The sequence below is a fragment of the Hakea prostrata genome, chromosome 1, assembly GCF_041222555.1.
Source record: "Hakea prostrata isolate BN-2017 chromosome 1, UWA_Hpros_2, whole genome shotgun sequence".
NCBI classification, from domain to species: domain Eukaryota; kingdom Viridiplantae; phylum Streptophyta; class Magnoliopsida; order Proteales; family Proteaceae; genus Hakea; species Hakea prostrata.
The window spans coordinates 25,975,348-25,999,120 of record NC_142600.1 but is presented as its reverse complement, the minus strand read 5'-3'; the positions used below and the strand labels follow the sequence as shown (position 1 = coordinate 25,999,120).

The following is a 23,773-nucleotide window of genomic DNA, read 5'->3' as shown; positions in this document are numbered from 1 at the left end:
AAAATGGCTTGGGTTGGGAAAGTTGGACTGCCACATCAGCAGACAAGTTTCCTTGATTCAAGGAACCTTGTCTCTCACTTTCCCCCCCCAAGCAACCAAACAATCTACCATTTTGGGATTTAAGGGAAAAGTAAGAAATCTGCACTCTTTTCAAGAAATTTCCCACCCCACCTTTATTCCAGCAAACAAACGCAGCCTAAGTGTTCTAGCAACTTTCAGGTGATTTTTCATTTTCACCAACCCATTTGACTTCAGTATCAACACAAGCAGTTTGATGAATTATTCTATGGTTAGCTAGGTATTTAAAGAATTGATTCTCCACATATTCTTCCCCATTGTCAATTCTCAAAATTTTAGGAGTGGCATAGATTTGGATCTGAACCATTTTAGAAAAATTCTGACTGCAGGAAAACTTCATCGTACAGTGTGCATCATATAAACAATGGTGTTCCTGAAGTGACATTATTAAAGTGGCAAACCAGTATTGACATGAAAGAGAAACGTTGTGAACTGGATCCCATATATCAGTATGAACTAAATAAATTAGTGTAGAACATCTGAAACTGGAAATTGAATATGCTGAACACATTTGCTTGCTTAGCAGAAAACTTCATCCCTTTTTTTAGAGTTCTCGCTAATGTGGAAATAAATGTGATAGAAGTTCCAAAAGGGGGATGACTTAATCTAGCATGCCACTGATGTAATACAGAGGGAAAAAAGAATCCTGTTATTGAGAAGGTAAAGCCATGAGAGATTGACAACCATCATCAAGCAGGTACAATCCACCATGCACTTTATTGCATCTGATTGTTTTCCCTATCACCAGCTCTTGAATAAGGCTGTGAGTTGATAAGAATGTTACAATTTAAATCTTCAGGCAAACTACTAATAGAAAGACAATGCAAAACAGAAGATGTGGTGAGTGAGGGAGAGCAGCTAATGGATCCCTTTCCAGAAACAGATTAGAGGGGATCCCTGATGAGTAAGATTTTCTCTTCGCTAGAAGTAGGAGAGTAATTGAACAAAATACTGGAAAAATTTATCAGCTGGTTAGTGACACCCGAGGTAAAGTTAGAACATAGCTGTTTGGAAGAAGGTGCATAGAATGATACGTAGCAGAAGCTTGTAACTCATGCCTAAAAGTTTGTAATTCCTCTTGAGAGAGCCCAGATCCAGAAGTAGGTTTGCAGCTGCACTTTCCTTGTGATTTGCCTTGTTTCTAGATTTGCGCCATCCCGCATTTAGTCTCAATCAGTGGGTCTTTCATGCAATTTCCAGCATTCAACCTTGTATAGTATGGCTTATTGAATGCTCACACTTAACCGGTTCTTTAAAACAAGAAATCAGGAGAGCTCTATTGGTGTAAGTAGTAGGGTTGGAACTTAATTGTAGGAGAAATCAATCTACAATAAGAGCATGAAGCATAGCATCCTGATATGTCTTTTCAATGTGTACCAACACACGAGACTATTCATAAGTTGGAAAGATGATCAACTAAGAACCTGGACACAAATCTGATTATATTTAACATCCAGTCCACCCAATAAGTCATATGCTCTAATATGCAGTTTTTTTAGGTAGGCAGCAATTTCAGTTGCATTGGAGAGTGGTATTCTGAATTGTTGTCCAGCTTCTACCATAAACTATGAAAAACCAACATAGTATTGAGAGATGGACACCTCTTTTAGTGTGACATCATGCTGGGCTTTGCACACGAGCATCATTCCCAACCTGACCGTAGATTTCTTTAGCAGGAATCCATACTTGATTAAGAATCTTCAGTAACAAATACCCAATGACAAGATCTGGTTGCATAGAATTAAGTGAATGAGACATTACCATAGAGTCATTGGAGATCCAGGAATATTGAAGAGGGCATAAAGTAGACTGTTGCATTGGTTGCTCAATAGAGACATGTCCAAGAATAACTCAATTAGCAGTAGTTAAGTAGGTATCAGTGGTTGCATCAAATAGTTGGTTCCATCAAGTTTGATTGAAGCGGCAATAGGATGATGCTCATTTTGAGCTGGCTTTCAAGTTCCGGAAGTAATAGGATGTCATTTCTGACATAATGTCCCAAACTCTTAATGACTGGGGTATTCCCCAAAATTGATAGGCCTTAGGGTTTTTGAAAACCAAGATGGAAAATACCAAAGGATTGATACTGCAGCGTCACCATTCACAATTGTATATTGTGACACTGTTCATGATGGTTACTATTCATGATGGTAGCGTAGCTTCACTATTCATGACAGCTCCTAGTTACGATATTCAAAAATTGTTAGATTCTGTCCAAGGTTGCTGATTTGGATCTCCAAGATAAGAGGACAGAACTCAGATTCTTATAAGAACTCAATCTTCTTGATGGTGTGTATTCACAAAGTTGCAGAAAGGGGCTCCAGCTATTGAACCAAGAAAGAACTTATCTCATTGAATGACTGAGGTAGTGAGCAGGGAGCAACTAGATCAATTGGTCACTTCATGCCTCCCATTTGTGAGAAGGTACAGGAGAGAGAAAAAAGAAGAGAGAAATGATGGAGAGGTGATTGGTGTTCTTTACTGGATCAGATTTGGCTCTGTTGCCATGTTAAAAGGCATATTTGCATATGATGCTTGAATAATTAACTAGATCACCAGCCATCTTTATTTATAATAACAGAGGCGAGAACAAAATTATAGATAAGGTTACTGTTTACAGATTGACACAATATTGTGAATAGTAATAAGGAATAGTAAGTAAAAAGACTAGAATGCCCCCATTATTTTGGGGCACATTTTTTTATTTTTTTATGTGGGAAACTTTTGGTGTTATATAAAGCAAGCTAGTACATAAAAAGGCAACCTCCAAAAACCCCCAACAGAGAGTGACAAAGAGAGAGGAAGAGAGAGGGCGGGTTTCTACGCAGGAGAGCATTCCTTACGCTCCACTGCCCCGACACAGGAATAAAAGCCCAATTACAAATCTGTAGTAAAAGGGTGACTCCACATCCTTCTTAATTAGATCAAGTAGTTCACTAGGGAAATGCAGCAGCTTCCATTGCACCTGATCACAATTCACCCCAACACCTGTCGTGTAATCTGCTTGCTGGTTTTGTTCACATCAAACATGCCTAAACTCCTTTTACCCATAGCAAGGAAGCTACTTCAAGGATTTTCCTTTTAATCCCTTGCATGGACCTTGAACTCTCCTGTTTATAATGTCAAGTGCCAGCTTAGAATCAGACATAATAGATAAGTCCTGGAAGCCTTTCTAATTGCACACTTGCAGCCCCTATTGGATTGCCTGTAGCTCCAATCGCTAAGACCAATACTCGCCTTTTCCTGCATGGGAAAATTTAGACACTCCATTTGCATCTCTAACTACTCCCCATAGGTTGATGCCAGGTTAGATAGTGCTCCATCACAATGAAAGGCCTGCAAGTTGGATCTGGTTTGAGCAGGTACTAGCTTAGGAACCTACAACTCCATTCTTTATTAGTATTCCACTTCTCACCTATGCATAAAGACTCTGTCTGCATTTCTTTTCCTGGAGATAGGAATGGCTATACAGCTGGTTGTTGCATCATTATGGCTGGTACTAAATGGTTGTTGCATCATTATGGCTGCTACTAACTGCTTTTTTCTTGTCCTGAAGATTCTGTAATTTCTCAGTCCATAGGTATTGTATTCCATTAGTATATTATGGTATCTCAAAGTACCAACTTATCAATCACTTCCATCTTATCCTTAGTAGCCAGCTGCTATCAACCCCGGATTCTGCTTGTGCGGAAGCCTTCAGCACCCGGTTTGCCCTTTTTTTTCTTGATGAAGATAGAATTTTGGGGGTTCTGAAACAGCAGAGGTGGCATGCTTCCTTCCATCTTCTACCCTGTCTTTGCTTCTTTCTTCCTTTCTTTCTTTTACATAAATTTTGGTCCAGCTGGGCCATTAGGGATGAGAGAGAAAGAGGGAAAGGTCATGCTGCATGGCTTATCTCTGTTTTTTGAGGGGCAGATCTGTTGTTGTTTCTTCTCTTTCTTCAGCGATGTTTGCTTGGGTTTGGTGAAGAGAGAGAGAGAGAGGGAAATGGTTTTGTGAGTATGACTACATGAGGGTGCAGAAAACCAGAGCAGGTAAACGGCTGCCAATTTCTAATCTGTTACAATGTTGCCTTTGTACCTTATTACAAATTTTGTGCATGGCTTTGATGGTGTGTCCACCAATTCTCTGGAGACCCTAACCACTGCAACCATGACGTACAAGGTGGATTGGGTTCACCGGAGATGAGGGCAGCAAGAACCTTGGGGTTGAGGGTTATTTGGGCCTGGTATCGTGAATTTGGTTGTCACCAGTGGTGGGTTTTTGTAAGTTTGAAAACTTGTTTAACATGAGCAGTTTAATTACCTTCTTACCCCTCATCTCATCCATTGGATTAATACATTAAATGTGTCCCAAATTGGGCCCATGCAGATGGTATTTACAACTATGCAAACAAAAATCCCTGCCTAGAACTATTTTCTGCAAATCATTATTCAACTGGATTGCCATCCATGAGTGAAGAAAATATAGTTGGACCACTAAACAACTTTGTGTTAGTTGAAATTCAATTCCCTTTCTTTGTTTAACTGACGTGAAGATACTGAGATTGCTGCCAGGTGTAACTTATATGTGCATTTCATTGGATTTTTTCTTTCTTTTTGCAAGGGGTGGGGGTGGGGGGGGTGAAACATTTAATTGGAATGTTGATACTTACAGAAAACATATGAGTAGTTAGTAATAATTTACTCATACCAAGTTCGATTGATAAGAGGAAGAGAAATTTGAATCTATAGACAGAATATAGAATCTGTAGGAACGTGAGTCATATGAGATTGTGAACTCATAACCTGGGTCTTGTGCTATATCAACAATCAGAAGACAGAATATACTTCATGGTTAAGATGTTACTCTTTTTTTTTTTTATTCTCTATCATATATGTATTCCAATTTCCAACAGATTGAGGTATCCTCCAGACTATTTATGTTTGTATATTCCCTGTTTGTTGTTGAACATTTCTCCAACCTACCATGCTTTAGGAATCAGTGTATTTATCGTTAGAGATGTTGTTTGTATACACTGTTTCAGCCTAGTAGGGCATCCTTGGTAGACTTCAAACCTTAAAGACACATCATTTCTTCTATCCTGCTGCATGTGTATTGATTGAAGTTCATCTCCTGGAATTAAGGTTGGGGTTTGGCCAGCTTCCTGGAAATGCTCTGAAGAGTCATTTGCAGATCATGTGAAGAGAAGAGATCCTGTCAAACTAGGGTTTGTTCCAATCACATGCCTTACTTAAGATGATATTTCCCCTATTGTAATCTTTCTTCTTGTTGAAAAAACATGTTTTGTCAAGCAGGTTTCCAGATATCCGGGCTCTGCGTCTAGTGCGCCAGCTATTGCTATGGGATCCAGTAAGTGCATTTTGACAATCTAGAGATCATATGGAAATTACCTATACTTTTCTGTTGTACAGCTCACATTTTGTTTGACAATGCAAAAAAGCTGACATGTTTGGATTACAGGAAGATCGATTAAGCATTGATGATGCTTTGCAGCATCCTTATTTTCAACCTCCTCCCAGATGAGTTCATAGCTGTGATCGTATGTGTACAACCTTCTGCTTATTGCTGTCTTACACTGCTTCAGGGAAAGGTATTCACCATTTCTTCTTCAATGCTAGCTATTGCAAATTGGAGGTTCCTGACAACTTCCAACCTTTATATCCCCATTTTTACCAGATTTTAATCTATTTTGCAGGCTGTTATTCTATCTTTTCTGTGTTATCATCTGAATTTGAAACACCAGTTCCAACTGTTTCAAGAGTAACCATAGGAGCTTTTCACAGCATAAGTTGTCAGGGGAGCATGTGGCTAAGAAGAATATTATACGATGCAGCAGTCTTCCAAATATATGGCACACTGACACAGCACCTGGAGCCACAAGTTAATACTGAAGGCCACACTGTGACTAAAGGATCCAACAGAATCTCTCAGAAACTCTGGCATCAGGTTGCCCATGAAATATCTCTTTGTTATGCTAATTACCACCACTTTAGAGATCACCTTGGCCTTGGAAAGGACACATCAAATTAAGATCCTGGAAATGTTCTTGATTTTCCTGGTTAAATTAGATACCATCTAGTTGTTGGAACTCAGGAAGATATTCAACATGCGGCTGGATCTTCTCCAGTGTTATCCATAAATCAGCATCTAAACCAAGCCTTCGCTTTCATGAGTGGATCCCTAATGGGGTAAGATTGTTGATTCGTCAAAAAGGAGCAACATTTACTTTTCATTGCTCGTGTCATTAATCATGTGAGATACTTGGAAGCAGAAAATTGTTCTTCAATTTTTGTGCTAGAATGCCAAATGTATTCGAGTCTGGATCCCTCTCTCTTGTGCTCCCCATCGCTTGGCTTGTCGACCACAGACTACAGGGGACCACAAGGTACTAGTGATGGGTCTCATTTAAAAAAATTATATTATTTTCCCTTGTGGACCCTTGTATATTTGTAGTTGTAAAGCCATCGGGGAATACTCTATGATTTTGTTGAGGGAAATGATCCATACTCCCATGTATACGACCAGTTATACCAACCAAAAACTGAAGAGTCCTTGGCCTGCATTGTCATGGAACCCCCAACTATGTTTTTACCTCTGTTCAAAGTGACAGTTGCATCGCCCTTCTCCTGTTCTCCTAGTACTTGTAGGATACGCTTATAGATCATATATCCATTTATTTATGTTGTTTAGTAGTTCATGGGAATTGGGGTTTCCCTCCTTGTTAATTTTTTTTTGTCAATATTGCCATTGTCAACCAGTCATAGTGACTAGGGGCCATAAGTGCAAGGAGGTGTGGTAAGAGTGGAGGTTCAAACCCATGACTTACTTGGACTTATTACCTCGATAAAAGAGGTTGTCACCACTTGTGTTAGAAGTACATCTACTATTCATTTCCTTTGTTGAAGCAAAAATTATTCCTTTCTTTCTAGACAAAATACAATGTGATTATGCAAATTGAAAAAAAAAACCACCCATTTGTTCTATTCTCCAGCTGTGGGTCAGCTTCAAATGAGTTACAGTGAATTATTGCTCAGCTGGTCTGTACTTACTTCTTAGACTGCGTGCTCTGGCTGCCCAAACTTTTTTGGTCCATTCACATGATATGAAAATGTGTCACGTTGTCTTTGCCTTGTTCCCACAAACATAGTCGATCTCTGTTCACTGGGAAAGAAAAAATTGAACCTGGTAACCCTGCATTCAAAAGGCATAGAATCTATAGATAAGACTGATGATTGAACCTGGTAACCCTGCATTCAAAAGGCATGGAATCTATAGATAAGACTGATGATTCTTTTTCTATGTTGCTTTGTTTTTTAACCCAAGCTTATGGGGTTGGGCTTCTTTATGTTTGATGACTGGGGGTTGTGGTAATAATATGAACTAGCCCATGGTGAAAATATTCACTATTAGCTTGCAAGATTTTTCTCATCTCGGGTATACAACATTTTTCTTTTCATTTTTATTTGGGTCATCATCAACCAGTCGTAGCGACTAGAGGCCCACAGGCCCAGGGGATAAGGTGCGAAGGTATGGTAGGAGCAGTGGGTCTAAACCCATGATCTCCTTGAATTTATTGCCTTATGATATAAGAGGCTGCTACCATTGTGCTAGAAATATATTCAAACATCAAAATGGTTTTAGCTTTATCATTTCAGTTGTAAAATATTAAGAGTTCTCCCATCCAAAACATCACAGGAATCACTTCAGCTGACCAGATGACCAGCACAGATGAAAGGATGAACAGCCTAACATGCATAGGGAATTTATTTAGGTAGTTATTTTCACTATCTATGCTGGACTCTGACACCATAATCTAATGTTTCAAGAATTGGAACCGGGTTGATAGGTTATCAAATTTGGAACCAGACAACAACTCTGAAATTTCTCTTCTTTCTGTTTTCCCTAACAATTACATGTATAGGGGGAAATTACTCTCTGGCTTCTGCACTTAAAACAGAAAGAAGAAAAAATCATTTGATGCGAGTGTTCATCCAAAAAAATAAAAAAAGAATTAATTACACAGAGCCTGTGAAGCAGAGAGCTCCACGTGATCCTGGACCATATTTTTGGAGCAACTGATAGGGTTTATGAATCTGCGACAACACATTCATTATTAAAAGATTAATTAGTATCCATTATGCGAAGATATTATTGTTTTTCTTGTTTGCCAGTTAGCTTTAGACTCCAGATTTCAAAAAGAAAATGAAAAAAAACAGTAGAAATGGATAAATCTGCACAGGTTGGCTTTTCTTTATTTTTAATTGGTTGGCCATCTCCTTCCCAATTTCTTCCAAAAGACAAAAGGAAAAAGGGTTTCTTCTTTTATTCTTTAATTAATGAATGATTATATATTCCCAATTCTGTGAAGCAGAGACCTCCACGTTACCCTCTAGATATTTTAGAGTAATGAAAAAATTCCAGAATCTTTGCCAGAAATAGATAATAATAAAAAATAGCAGAATGACGTAGCTTAGTTGAGCATATTATTGATTATAATATAATAAATTATTTTTACTTTTTTAGTGAAATGAGAATAAATTATTCATGATATCAGAGTTTAGCATTTTAAAATGGCAAGTTGATATCTATGATTGTTAAATATTATTGTTCCATATTCGTTTGTTTACCTCTTTTGGTTTGTGGATTTTAAAAAGGAGGAAAAGGGTAATAAATGGATAGGTCCACACAACACACAAGTGAGCTTTTCTATTGGTCGGGCCAAATCCAAACCTGCAAATTGTCCCCTTCCAAGGACACAAAATAAAAAGACAAACTTTTTCGGAAGGAAGAAGACAAATTCTTATTTTTTTTGTTTTCTCTTTTCTTTTCTTTTATTTTCTTTCTTTCCTTTTCTTTTTTGTGGTTGAAAAGATGAAATAAAGGTTCACTCGCGAATCTAGTAATCCATCTTGTTGTGGTGAAAATGTGCTTGGAACTCCTTGGTTCGCTCCTGATTTAAGTCGGATTCCTAAAACCAAAACAATGGTGAAAGTGAACCGCCTCTGGAGACAAGAGCCATCTCCAATGAATAAGTCAATTCAAGTAGGAAAACCAGAGAATTCCCCTAAGGAATAAATGCCTAAGGGCCTGTTTGGTTATATGAATCTGAAAATTATACCGTGGTGAAATCTACCGAATCAAGATTCACATTTTTACACAAAACGGAATCGAATGGAAGGTGAATTCGAGATTTCAAAAAGCTATCATTGCACATTCACAAAATCACGTGATCAAATAGTTTTTTAGGATGAATCCACATATTTCATTCCACAACCAAACATTTAATTTTATAAATTATGACTCCATAGATTTGAAATCTCCAGACTCATGTAACCAAACAGGCTCTAAAGGAATGAAGAAGAGCATGTTCTTCAGGAGTTAATGTAGAAGAATAATGGCTGGAGTCTTCAAGTTTTACTGTCACTCATTCATAGTGCTGGTATATATATAATTGGTCCATACGTAAACTGATGATGGATTCGCCGAAGCCCTACGATGAGGACGGCTTAGATGATTGGTGGAGATGGCCTCTCGACGTGGACTTGGACAACAAGTTGATACGCGTGACCCCCAAGACAGCTGGTGTTCTCATAAATGAATCAAGAGATCAACGTTAAATTGATCTTGATGTGACATCATTCCTCAATTGAAGAAATAAAACAAGGGTACACAGTACTCAAGGCAAGCTTTGGGCGAATGAGAAGCTTTTGAGCTATTCATGTGCATTTAATGAAATCAGTGTTTTTAATGCTAAATTAGATGTTGGGGTTTGACATTTAGATAAGGAAACACCGAATCTATGGACCATCACTGCTTCTACCAAGAAGTCACATGATGATAGCTGTGTGTCACAGTGATGCATGATTCTTGGCTTTGCCAGCTGACATCTCCTCTAAGAAGCCCTATGACTGAGAAGTGTCAATTGAACTATTTCGGACCAAACTTGAGCCCTTGGTTTGGTTCAAGTGGTTTGCTCCGGTTCAGAGGTTTGCACTATAATGACCATAACACATCTGATCGTCATTCTCATGTGGGCATTAGTGTTGTTGCAATTTCGATGATCAACCAAATCTAAAGGAAATTTCAGCCCCATCCCTTAAAATTAATACTATCTCTTGAGTTATCTAATATATTAATCAAACTCCTTATAAAATAAAAGTATATCAAAGACGTCCCATGCCATTAGGAACTCACATTTAAGTATTGATGTAATCAAGACAAATATTTCAAAAGCGCAAGAATCATCTTTAAAAAAAATTTCATGCTCGACTCGTTTTTTTGTCTACTTTATTGCATTTAACTCAATAACCACAATTGAATCAAATAACCACAACCTAATAAAAGTATAACCACTAAACAATTCTATTCCTACTCATGCATGTAACATGTTTCTCCCCTCTTGAGATTGACTTTGTCCTCAAGGTCAATTTCTGAAAATTGCAATGCCAGGTGTTACTTCGTCTTCTTCGTCTTCAACTTCGTATCCTTCAATTAGGAAAATTTTCTTGCACCTATGGCCTAAGACAAATCGCTCATTACAATTGTAACAAAGTCCTTTGGCTCTCCTTGTATTTCACTAGTTGTTATCTGTCGGATTGGTAATGGTGCCCCTTCATCTGGTGGTTCCTTGTTGATTGCTGGCAGTTTGCATGACGTGCTCTTGGCTTCATATAAATGTACAAGCCCGATTGCATCTTAAACATGTAGTCAAAACATCCGTCTTGATGTAATCACGCAACCCACTGACAAAGCAACTGATTTGCCTATTGGATGGTAAGTAATCAATGCATGTAACAGAAGTCTCTATCGGTATCAACCGGAAATTAAACCCTGGATACCTCCACTATAATTTGACGATATCTTTTGTGAAGTTAAAAAAAAATGATAGAGATCTGATTGGTCAAACATGCACGTGACCATCACATGACCTTTTCGGAGGTTAAATGGTCAAGTTGGAGAATGTTCGTCTGGATCTGGTAGAACATCATGTACGGTAAACTGGTGCAGCCAGGTGACGCAAGCCGTTGATTTCTCTGCTTCAGTACTTCACTATTGACAATCAAATCGGGTTCCTTTGAAGTATTTTCTATCTGAAAATCCATCCAAAATGGAGTCGTACGAAGGAACCGTAGCAGGTTCTGGAAAACTCTAGACGATGCTGACGTGGTCTCAAAGATATTTTGAATAAAAAAATAAATTTAAAAATAAACTTACTGCTTCCCAGGTGGCGTACTGCATATAATAAGAATAATTAATGAAAAGAATTGTTATGTGTTTATTACATTAAAAGGAAAGCTAATTAAAATAAGAAAATTCCTGTATGGTCGGTCATCGAAAGTACAGTGAAGCTCACTATCCTATGTAAGTTGCCGAATTGTCAAGGCATCAGTTGATCATGTATATAATTTCACACATATAGAAATAAGACACTTGCACCTATAAAGATATACAAAAACCGTCTTATCCAAATTTGACCCGTGGTCAACGTAGTAGGTTCTGGAAAACTCTAGATGGAAAGGTGAAACTTGAAAGGACAATATTCGTGTAAAACAGATTGATTTATTGGTTTTGATGGCCTAGTACTCGAAATTTGAAGCCAACCTATATATCCTGTCTCCAATTGGTCATTTTTTATATTATTTCACTAAACAAATCTCAATAAATTAGACCAAAAGAGTCTCTGGATGTTTCATATTCTTTAAGTGCTGATTAAAATAAGAGCAAGTTGTGTGTTTTAAATATATACATATACAGTCTTTCTCGGCACTGAAGTCTTTTCTGAAAGTGTTCATGTCTCCTGCGCAAGTTGCAACTTGCAATCCCATGCCAATTTTTCTTTTTCCTTTTTTTTTGGTAGGATCCTCAGTGCCATTCATGCTTCTTCCTGAGTTTTCTGACGTGTAACGTGTGTTATTTTACACATGCCCAGAAGTTGCTTTCGTTTTCGAAAGCATAAACCTCCAATTAAAGGTTTTTTTTTTATTTTGGGTGTGTATTGTCAAGGAGAGGAGAACAAAACTTGGCAACACCCCAAGTTAATTAAAAGATTGGCTGTTCACTCAAGTGAATTAAAAGATATCATCATATCTAAGGGTGCAAGTTTGGCTCTAGTAGTCCAGATATGCCCTGAGCTCGAATAGAGTTTGGACTTAAGATTTTAGCACTGAGGGCGTATTTTAACCCCGACTAGGACTAAGGGCGGGCTTAGGATTAATCTTTGGCCAGCAGGGTTCGTCCATGATTTTTTGTCCTAACTCTTTGATTTTGGCCTGGTCCTTATTTTGTCCTTGATCCTATCCCTAAATTTGTCTTTGATCTTGACCATGAATTTTACCATGATTCTGACCATAATTATGCTCCTAATCTTGACGCTAATTTTATCATTAATCTTAACCCAATCATGTCCTTAATTTTTGCCCTGATCTTTATATTAGCCTTGATATACGCCTTGATTTTGACCTTGAGTCATTTTGATTATATGACAATTCCATGAGATATTGTTACCCTTTAAGTATCGCAGAATCCTTTTGACAGCAGACTAATGATCAAGAGTCAAACTTTGCATACACTGATAGACCTTGTTGACTACAAACTGTATGTTAGGGCGAGTCATAGTAACATATTGTAGAGCCCCCACAATACTTCCGTACAAGGTAGGATCAACCATTAGCTCCCCCGAAAATTTGCTCAACTAGGTAGAAGGAGAAAGAGGGTTGGTATCAAGCTTGCAATCACCCATGTTGGCTCTGTGAAAAATGTCAGTAATGAATTAATGCTGACAAAGATGAAGAACATTAGAAAATGGAGACAAACATTCCAAGAAAAATAATGTAAGGGACCAAGATCTTTGACAACAAACATTGAGGCAATAACAATCATGAATTTAGAAAGTAACAAATCAGAGCTTCCAATAACAATGATGTCACCCACTTAAATTAAGATATAAAGTGTACCAGAAATACCATGAGAGATGAATAGACAAGTGTTAGTTTTAGATCCAACAAAACCAAATTTCAAAAAGAAGGAACTGAGGTGATCAAACCAAGCACGAGGGGCTTCTTTGAGACCATATAGAGATCTGTGAAGACGACAAATATAATCAAGATGAAGAGAATTAGCAAACCCTGGTGGTTGTTTCATGTAGAGTGTTTCATTAAGAAAGCCATGTAAAAAGGCATTTTGTATGTCTTGTTGGCGAATAGGCCAAGAATGGGAGACAACAAGAGATAGAACAAGGCGGGTAGCAGTGGGTTTGACAATAGGGCTAAAGGTTTCATCGTAGTCAATACCCTTTTGTTGATTGAACCCCTTAGCCACCAAGTAGGTTTTGTTTCTTTCAATGGAACCATCAACCTTCCTTTTAATTCGAAACACCCACTTGCAACCAATAACATTTGTCTAAGGAGGAGGAGGAGGGACAAGAGACCAAGTGCCATTCTTTAGTAGGGCATTAAATTCTTCATCCATAGCCATTCGCCAGTGAGGGTATTCGTTGGGCAATAATGAAGGAGATAGGCTCAAGTTGGCTGTCATCAGAGATGGACGTAAGAAGGGCTCTAGGTAGTGGGTGGGCTTTGGAGCGAGTAACCATGGGGTGAGTATTAAGAGAAGAGCTTAGAGGAGGTGGGGAATGAGATGGAAGGTGAGGATCATAAGGGAAATCAATTATGAGATCCAAAGAAGGAGAAGAGGATAAGGATGAGGTGGAGGTGTTAGTTGGGGAGGGGAGACGTGGAGCTCAAGGGGAGGGGACTTGGCCAAGGGTGGGGATAGGGGTGGTGGGACCGTAGGTGGAGGAGATGGAGTAAGAGTAGGGAGCATAGGAGTAGGACCAAGGAGAGAGGATAAAGGTGGTTGAGATGGATGGGTAACCTCAGTGGGTGATTAAGGGTGAAAGTGAAACTATTTTTCATAAAAAAATAACATGGAGGGAGATTAAGAGTTTACTTGTTTGAGGATTAAAGCAACGATAACCATGATGACGAGGACCGTACCCAAGAAAGACATGCATGTTAGATCGAAACTCTAGCTTGTGTTTATTGTAAGGGCGAAGGTAAGGGTAGCATGCACAACCAATTACTCTTAAGGAAGCATAATCAGGATGGACTTAAAAGAGTTTGTAATGGGATGAAACATTGCCCAAAACAGGGATAGGAGTCCTATTGATAATAAATACTGCAGTTTCAAAAGCATAGTTCCAAAATTTTATAGGGCAAGAAAATAGGCTAACAGGATTAGGCCAGTTTCAACAATATGGCGATGACGGCGCTCGACAGCCCCATTTTGCTCATACATGTGAGGACAAGAAGGTGATGATCAATTCCACAATAAGTGAGAAAAGTAGAGATAGTGTGATATTCACCACCCCCAATTACTTTGAAATCAACAAGTAGTTTAAACTTTTGAAGAATCCCAACAACCTCAGACTTTAGATGCATATGATACAACCAAGTATGCTTACTAAAGGCATCCACAAAAATAACATAATATCGAAATCCATCAATAGAAGTAATTGCAGAAGGTCCCCACATATCCAAATAGATCAAATCCAAAGGTGCTGTAAAAACAGAAGTAGAAGAGGAGAAGGGGAGTTTATGACTCTTTCCCTTTTGACAAGCATCACATAGAAATTAAACTTTCTCAAAAGTAATAGGTAATTTAAATTGAGAAACAATACTAAAGACTAATTTAAAAGCAGGATGATCAAGTCTGGAGTGTCATTGGGATACAAAAACTCATCCACCAATGAAAACCAGTGGAACAAAGTTTCCCAAATGCATCTAGTAAAGCCCATTCCTAACGGTTCCCTGGAGAAGACAAATCCTTGTTGCTCGATCCTTCACATAAAACATGTCGGGATGAAACTCGAAATAACATTATTATCACGAGTAAACTGAGAAGCTGATAATAAATTTTTCTGAATGGAAGGAACATGAAAAACATTATGTAGAAAAACAGGAGAATGCTTTGTAGGAATAGAAAAGCTACTAGTGTGAGTGATCGGCAAGCCTGTACCGTTACCTACTAACACCTGATCCGAACCAGTATAAGGTTGAGGAATTTAAAGATTGTCAAGGGCATTGGTGATATGATGTGTAGCCCCAAAGTCAGGATACCAAGTTTCGTCTACATAAGTGCCTCCAAAGAGTTCATAAATGGAGCATTGGTTGTACTTTGAATAGCATGATTGTAGTGTTGATAATCACGAGCTTTATGATCGTGACGATCACAAATTTGGCAAATAATGAGAGACGGTTGTTGTTGTTTGTAACCACCAATAAAGGGTGAAATTGAGTGGCAAGAAGTGGATGACAATAGCGAGAAGAACATCCACAAAAAGATATGCCTTTGTTGTGCGATCGACCATGAAAGGGAGGACGATAATGGCGAGCATTGGCTGTCTGAGCGAGATTAGCCAAAGGTGAAGAGGAGTCATAGGTTAAGACATCTTTAAGACAAATTTCTTGAGTGAGTAACATTCCTTTTAACTCAAAAAAAGTGATAAGGAGGCCACAGTGGTTACAGGAGTAACATAGGTTGAATAATCAAGGCCCAAACCATTGAGAACATCAAACAAATATCATCATCTGAAATAGTCTTATCGGCAGCCGCAAGTTGATCGGTAGTATGCTTAATGTGAAAAAAGATAGTCATGTATCGTACTCTTACCTCGTTTTATGTTTTATAACTGAAGACAAAGTTGCATAATCTCCGTTGTAGATGGTGTTGCGTAGGTAGTTTCAAGATGATGTAGACTACTCTGGTGGTAGAACATCCAACAACTTGAGCATGAACAAATTTTGTGAGTGAGGCAATAAGCCAACACATGAGAAGTTGGTCTTGACGAATATTTGAATTATAGGCAAGATTCAGTTTGCATATGGGATTGAGTCTTCTTAAATGATGGTAGTTGCAAGAGGGCATATTGAGGAGCCATCCACAAGAGGAAATAAGTCATAAGTCTTCAAGAGAGGAACAAGTTGTGACCTCTATAGTAAGTAGTTGTTGTCCGTGAGCTTAATGGTTAGGAGATTGTTGATGGAGGGAAGCGGAGCAAGGGGGAAGAAAGAACTTGGTGCTCTGATGCCATGCTAGAGAGAGAGAGAGAGAGAGAGAGAGAGAGAGAGAGAGAGAGAGAGAGAGAGAGAGAGAGAGAGGGCAAGAGACCAAATTTACATGGTTTAGTTGAATTCAACCTACGTCCACGGGAGAGTTTCAGATATTTTTCACTATGTTAAGAGTTGTACACATGGGTTCCTTATGTAGAGATAAAGTCATTGTTGATCAGTGTTATAAGACTCTTGTAGTTGTGATCTTCTAGATTCCTTAAGTTACAATGTTTGGATTTACATGAAGGTAAGTGTTTTAGATTATATAAAATATTGACGAGGGTTTTGTAGCAATTGTAATCTATAAACTCTTCTTTGGATTAGTTAGAGTCTTTGTGAGTACCAATTGTAGAGACCTTCTTGAGTATAAAGGCTAGTGTTTGATTGACTATGGAACTCTTAGAAGCAACCCTAGTTGCATAAGCTTGAGATGGAGTGACAGCTTGGGTTTTGGTTGAATTTCCAAAAATATGCCTAATATTGATTAATGACAAACCACAATTATCAAGGCAATCTAAAGTATTGTACAACCGCATAGGCTACTATAAATAATACAACATTATAATTTTGTATAATTGTATCTATAAGCAATATGGATTTTATACCAATAAAATAATGAATATAATATTAGTGCAAACCTAATAAGATGGAATCAATACATAATAAAATAAAGCATGAAATATAAATTATATGTCAAAATACATACATATACAACTGATACTTATCATGAAACTTAGTGTAATTATCAAAACAAGTGTTCAGAAACATAAAAGAAAATGTAAGAAAGGATAATGGCAAACCATTACTTTCAATATAAAAATTTAAAAATTAAAACATTGAATCATATGTCATATCTAATTAATTTTCTATTATCACATCGAAAGATTCATATATTTTTAGATTACTCTAAAAATGAAAATTTTCTAAATACATTATCAATAAAATCTTAAATTATTAAAAAAATGACAATACCAATCAAATAACTAATTAAAAATAGAAGAATGAACTATTGATAAAACTTTCAAAGGAACTTTATTGTACTAATAACACTTAGTGATCTAATATCTTATCATTTATTTAACTTTAAGATTCAATAAATCACATACTTTAATCACGATACACTAACATTGCAAGATAGACAAGACAAACTCCATTGTTTACACAAAGTGGATGTGGGGAGGTCGATCATCCTTTTCACATTTGAATGAAAAACATAATGATATATAGTCTGTCGTAATTTTTTTCAAAACACAATTACTTTGAGCGAAGTCGTGCTGATAACATGTTATAAAATATATTAAATGCAAAAAAGAAAATTTGGACAAGATGAATTAAACTCATCTTTGAGTTATGTACATTACATATTTATAGTAGAAGTAACATCTCTCCAGATATGAAAATATCAGAATCTACTAGGAAATATAATATATGATTCTTGCACACAATAAGATAATCTTGATATTAAATGGTGCATTGCTATGATCTTCAGTTAATATGGCAACGTGAATCTCCAAGATTGCACGCTAAGGTGGCTGAGATCTTCATTTGGAAATATATTTTGATATGATATTTTTGGGAGTGATGGTCATCCATAAATAAATATTATCTATTACAAAATCATATTTAGTAATTATTATGCATAATTTTTTCTTTCTCAAGATGTAAGGTATTCAAGGATGTCTTCACGAAGCTTAAAATCTACTTTTGTGAGTTATCGGTTGTCTAATATGTCTAACAATATTATGGCTATTTATCTGTTTATGTGAGTTATCGATTGTCTAATATGTTTGACAATATTACGGCTATTTATCTGTTTATTAATCCAACTTTTTAACATTCGCATGAGCCCTTCCTCTTGGGAAGATATATTTGACTAACAAGAAGTGCCCATCTTTTATCACGTTACCATCTCCACTTTCTTTATTCGCATACCTCTCTATATTTGTCAAGTTTATCTTCTAGTCTTACAAGACCACCAGAGCTCTCTATTGTATGACCAAACTCGTATATGCTCCATTGTTACTTGCTTAAATTTCTTTTAAGAAAAAAAAAATAATAAAAAGAGATTATTTTTCACATGTTTGCAGTTCCAAGTAGGGGTGTAAAAGGATCGGATCGATTTGGGTCGGATAGTGGTAATACCATATCCGCATCCTATCATATTTGACGGATTCAGATAATATCCTATTGGTTTTCGGAAGGATGCAGTTGGATTCGGATGATAATCAGATAATTATTTTCTTTAGTAGATTCTTCTAAATGGGCATGAATACAAATTGAATACAAGTTTTTGACTACCTATTGACATCTTTACCATTTTATTTGTGAGGCTAGGTTTGAAATTTAGGAATTTAGCAATTTTTGTAGTTATTTTAATAGAAAATCTAGAAAAATAGTCACATATTTCAAGTAAAAAATAATAAAAATAAGAAAAATAAATCCAAATGACTAACTTAAGTAGATAATTTAATCAAACAGATAATAATCGGTAAGAAATGGATATACCATATCCGCATCCTATTAGTAATCGGACGGAATCGAATATCGCTAAACTGATGCAGATGTGAATTCGGGAGAAGATTTTGGTGTACACCCCAAGTTCCAAGGTTCTCTATTACTAATTTGTTCTTTATTGTCTACATTCTCAATGCAGCTAAGATTGCCAATCTCCTACGGCCTATTGAGTTGGAAGAACTACGGGCTAAAGTTGAAAAAATAGCGTAGGCCTTTTTTGGAGTATCTTTCTTACTGGCAATGTCTTATTATTTTTAAGATTTTTGGTCATTTATGGTTGGAAGATCCCTATAAAAAGGAATAACTGTATTTGGAACATTCGAAGCATCTCGAACACCTGTAGGATCACAATCATCAGTAATTGCATCACGATCACAAAGGTCGGAATCTTCAGCTCAATAATCTTCATCTTCATCTCTCTAATCCAAATCATAATCTCTCTATTGATCATCAAAATCTTAATCTCGATCCCGTCCAGTAACTTTGCCTAGGTCATCTGAAGCTAGCTCTTCTGCTGCATTTTCAATAGGTGCTATAGTTGGATTCATTGTATTATAAGTTGCAACTGGATTTTCCAATATATAGAGAGAGATAGGGGCCAAAGGATACGAAACAACTGGTTGTAACCAAGTTTATTGAGCACCTTGCCTTTGCTTTCACTCCTTCGACTGCTTCTAGTTCATGAACATCAACCACCACTTCCACCTATGCTTTTGTTTACTATTCGTATGGGATAAAGCCTCTCTTTCAAGGTGGTCTTTGTAGATGTTGACAGACAGTTCAAATCAAGGTTTGGAGGTTAAAGACGTTAGTGCCAAACCTATTCCCCCACAAGGGTTTTGGGTGCTACAACTGTTGTTTAGAAACTTGGGTACGAGACAAAGTTGGGTATCGACAAGATTCAAAGTCCAACCCTTTGGACTAAGACTTTGAGGCAAGGGGCAAAAATGCTAGACTGAATGAAGTAGTTCCGAGAGAATCAAGGAAAGATACTTCAACAAGTCTCTCATGCACTTCGGAAGGTAGAGGAAAGGGAAACAACACTTAAATCGAATACCGGGATCAAAAAGTCTTTAAAGCAACCAGATCTTCAACCCAAAAGGCAACCTCCCGTCAAGGGAAGGGCTTACAACAATACTAAACCACTCGCCTTGACAGAATTGGATAGGTGCAAAAGCCATTCGACTTAACCGAAAAGCTTGGCTCAAAGAAAATAGGAAAGCCTCTTTCTTAGTTTCCAGAGTTGGTTTACGAAAGTCAATTCTCTAACTTCAAGTTGAAAATGGATTCTTTGGTTTAGTTTGATGCCTTGTTCTCTTACTTATTTCAACGTAAACTAGAAATAAACTAAGGAAAGAATGCCCTACTAATTCAAAATAAACTCTCGGAATCCTTCCCTGGATTGACTGGCGAGAATAGAAAGCGTAGTCTGCTTACTTGTCTCAGGCTTTCAAGAATGGTGACTTGTCGACTCAAGTCTACCAGATAGTTTGTGGCACGAGTTGTCCCAATTCATTATTGTTCTCCTAACGTTTCTTGTTGTCTTCCCTGTCCTTTACCTACGATCGCTTACTTTTTTTCAGAACCTCTTCATTTCCATTCCAAAAGCCACACCAACCATTCGAGAGAAGGAGAGGTGACGAAAGAACATTATCATTGTTTATGTAAACTAACAATATTATCTCAATATGAGACCGATGATAAGTAAAGTCAAGTTGAAACCATGTAGTCTAGCGAGCCTTTGTCTCTCGCTACACCTTATCATGTGTGGCTAAATTCTGTTGCATATTCAGTCATTCAAATTTTTTTATTATTATTATTTTTTTAAATTTACCAAAATTTGACATGCAAAAGTCGAATGTTGAGGCCTCCTTGTGGCTTCTATCCACATAATCTAAACGCAGCTTTATCTAATAGTCATGTGACAGAAATTTGTAAATTCATCATAACTAAAAAATATATATGTTTACAAGTAAAGTAATATTTGTTAATTAGATAAAAAAAAAGTCAAATGATTTAATTAAAAATCTATCAAATTATAAAATTGGCAACAAAGTCTTCGATTTTTGGCCGTTGATTGTTGCCAATCAATTCCCACACCAACAATGTGGTACCATAACATTAATGGTTGACATAGAAACCAATACGGTTTTTGAATGGACATGGACAGGGATCAATACCATTGAAATTGATTTACCTGTGATTTAAAATAAATTAAAAAAAAAATCATTTTTTAACCATTTTATCCCTTATCCGTATTATGCAATTGACACGACATTGGTTGGTTTTGATACTTTTTTATTTTGGATGACTTACAAAGAGAGGGAATGGGTGAGGGACCAACCTTTTATAGTTTAATTAACTACAAGGCCGGCTGATAGGTGGAATCTAAATTCTAGGTAACAGTAATAACTCTATTAATTCCTTGGTATTGATATATTATCAAAGTGTTCTTCAGTGACACAGTCAACGGATGTATTGAATCGCATAGTCTCATTTTTCATTAATCCCACCTGATCCCCCCTGGATGCTCATTTGACAGGGTGCTCCTTGTGGAGAAGTTGGACCAACCTCAACCCATAGCCATGGGTTCACCTCAAGTCTCAACTCAGAAAATATCTTTAGGTGATGCACCATGAAATGTGTGCATGGCAAAATTCATACTTGCTAATTAGGGGAACATTTAAAGGACATTGGTCCTCCACGGGACCATGCGAGATGTCGATGAGGTACCCCGCGAAAGACATCCATATGGATAGTTAACATGGTGGTCATATACCTTAGATACTCATTAGGCATTGATGGGACAAACATGTACATCATTTGGGAGGATTGGAGAAAGTTTGGATTCTTTACGTTAATGGGCTCTCCCAGTGAGGGTCCAGTGAGTTATAGGATTCAGCTATGTGACATATTCTAGTCTAAAGGATAAGATAAAACTAATGCATACCTTAAGATTAGAATATTATTTGGAATGAAATTTTATAACTTATTGATGCGTCTAAAACTCAGACTATGTCGTTGTTCTCCTTTATAACATGCAAAACAATGTTAGATCTTGGGCCAACCTCAAGTGGTCAAGAAGCCGTTTTCGACGATCAAGTCAGTAAATACGCAACACCGAGAGACTTCGTAAATTGGCAAAGCCTCTAGATCAAATGAGATGAGAATTCAGCTACCTCTAGTGTGGATAGGTTTAGGGTATTTATAGTTGTCACCTACTGGAGGATGATTGTCAAATGGAATGGGATTGCTTTGCTCTTCAACATTTGATCTAGGTCTAGAGTTTTATTCCTTCTGGAAGGCCCTTGGTCCAATCCTTCCTATTTAGGCAAGAGTTCTTTGTGTACTTAGATCCTGGTATCCTCAAGAGTTTCCTTAGTGGTTGGATTCTTCCTATGCATTTCGTGGGATCCTTGAAGATCTATTATTGGGTCTCTCTAACTTATGCCTTTGGCCTTACTAGGGTCCAACCACAGGCCTGATCACCATTGAACAAAATGGTTTGTTTGGTTTTACGCGGTCATTTCTTGTTCAAGTTCTATTTTCGTCACTCATCACATGTAATTAAGAGATTTCCTCCAAAAAAAAAAAAAAGACCTAAGTACCAACTAGAGATGCCCTTAGGAAAACATAAAAAGGTAGACCAAAAGAGAAACTTGAAAAGTAAAAAGGGAGAACCTGCAATGTTGGACAGTTGTAGCAGTTAGGGTGAAGAGTCAATTGGGATTGTCTATTCGGTTTAACAATGAGGAAGAATATATGAAGTTGAAGGGCAGATCAATGGTGCGAAGCTTAGTTTAGAAAAGTTGCAACAGCTATCATTCATGCCAAGCAAGTGTAGCAACATCCAAGAATTAGGGTTGTTCAGACGGTTTCGTTCTCCTTTTTCTTCTTTTATTTCTTCTTTGAAGTGAATGAATGAAGTTTGAAATCCCAAGTGATACTTGAAATGCAATTTGTGTTGGTTTGCTTCAATTTTCTTTCACTTAATTCAGTATTTAGTGCACGTGTCGTCTTAAATAGCTGAGATTTAAGAAAGAGTAGGTGACGACTATCCAACAAAGAATAACATAGATACCACCACGTCAAAGGCACCATTGAATCAACATTGCCTTAGGAGCATGGCTCTGCAAAATGCGCCGAAAATATATTGATTAGTATTTGTGTTCTCCCAAAATTGTAAACCGCACCAAGTTAGATTGCTTTAGTCTTAACTGATTGAATCACTGTTAACCTGCGAATGACTTGAAGAATAGAGCTAGAAACGGAGCCTATCGAGTTGATCGGCTATCCACCTCCGACGATCTATTCAATGGAGATTGGGACGAATCAGATATAGAGCTCCTGAGAAGCCTAGGTTTGAAAGAGCAAAAGGTGGGGAAATTGCAGACTAGCTTCAATGGTTCTTCAAAATGACCTACCTTTGGTTTCGTCGCTTTCTTATTTATAGTTTTTACTTTCTGTGAGACCTCATTTGGACCGTCAGATGTTTATTTCTCCATCGAAGGCCAGGATTAGCTTCCAATGTAATTCACAGTTTGCCTTGTATTATTCTTAAATCAATGAGCGAGGATACGAATCGATAGTGGGTGGTTTACCACAACAACTCTATTTTTTTTTTTTGGGTAAGATTTTACCCACAACAACTAGTGAACAGATTTTCCATGATGTCATCCAATCATAAGAAGAGGTATGCTACCACCTAACCACCCGATCGGATTGATTTACTGGCCAACCGGTGCTCTAGTTCTTAGCTCCTGGGCTAAGTAGGTCCCACATTCTAACCTTTTTCTGCCTTCTCCTTTCTCGTTCCAAAATCCTTTTCGCTTTCCAAGTTCTACTCTTCCAGAACTTTCCAAGCAATTTTTTCGATGTTGCCCCCATTTTTATTTCTAATTTTAATTTGTTTTTCATGGATGAGTTGCCCAATAAATAAAGGAAATGGTGCCACCAATCACCACCATAATAAAAAATTGAACAATTGCCCAAGGAATCTAGAAGTTTCCTTCGTGGATCAATATAAGCTTGGAACTCTTCCACCACTACCATCTTCAGTAGTTCGTTGG

At 37.4% G+C, this 23,773-nt stretch overlaps 1 protein-coding gene across 1 annotated transcript in view; it reads left to right on the top strand.

Moving 5' to 3' along the window:
* The window catches only part of LOC149028486 (uncharacterized), a 68,076-nt gene extending 61,034 nt beyond the window's left edge, over positions 1-7,042 (top strand). Inside the window, exons 19-22 of the mRNA XM_089137067.1 lie at positions 5,205-5,287; positions 5,376-5,430; positions 5,542-5,671; positions 5,777-7,042. Coding sequence (XP_088993193.1) covers positions 5,205-5,287; positions 5,376-5,430; positions 5,542-5,604 — 201 coding nt within the window. The 3' untranslated portion in view covers positions 5,605-5,671; positions 5,777-7,042. The remainder of the gene's footprint in view (positions 1-5,204; positions 5,288-5,375; positions 5,431-5,541; positions 5,672-5,776) is intronic.
* Positions 7,043-23,773: the final 16,731 nt, after the last annotated feature.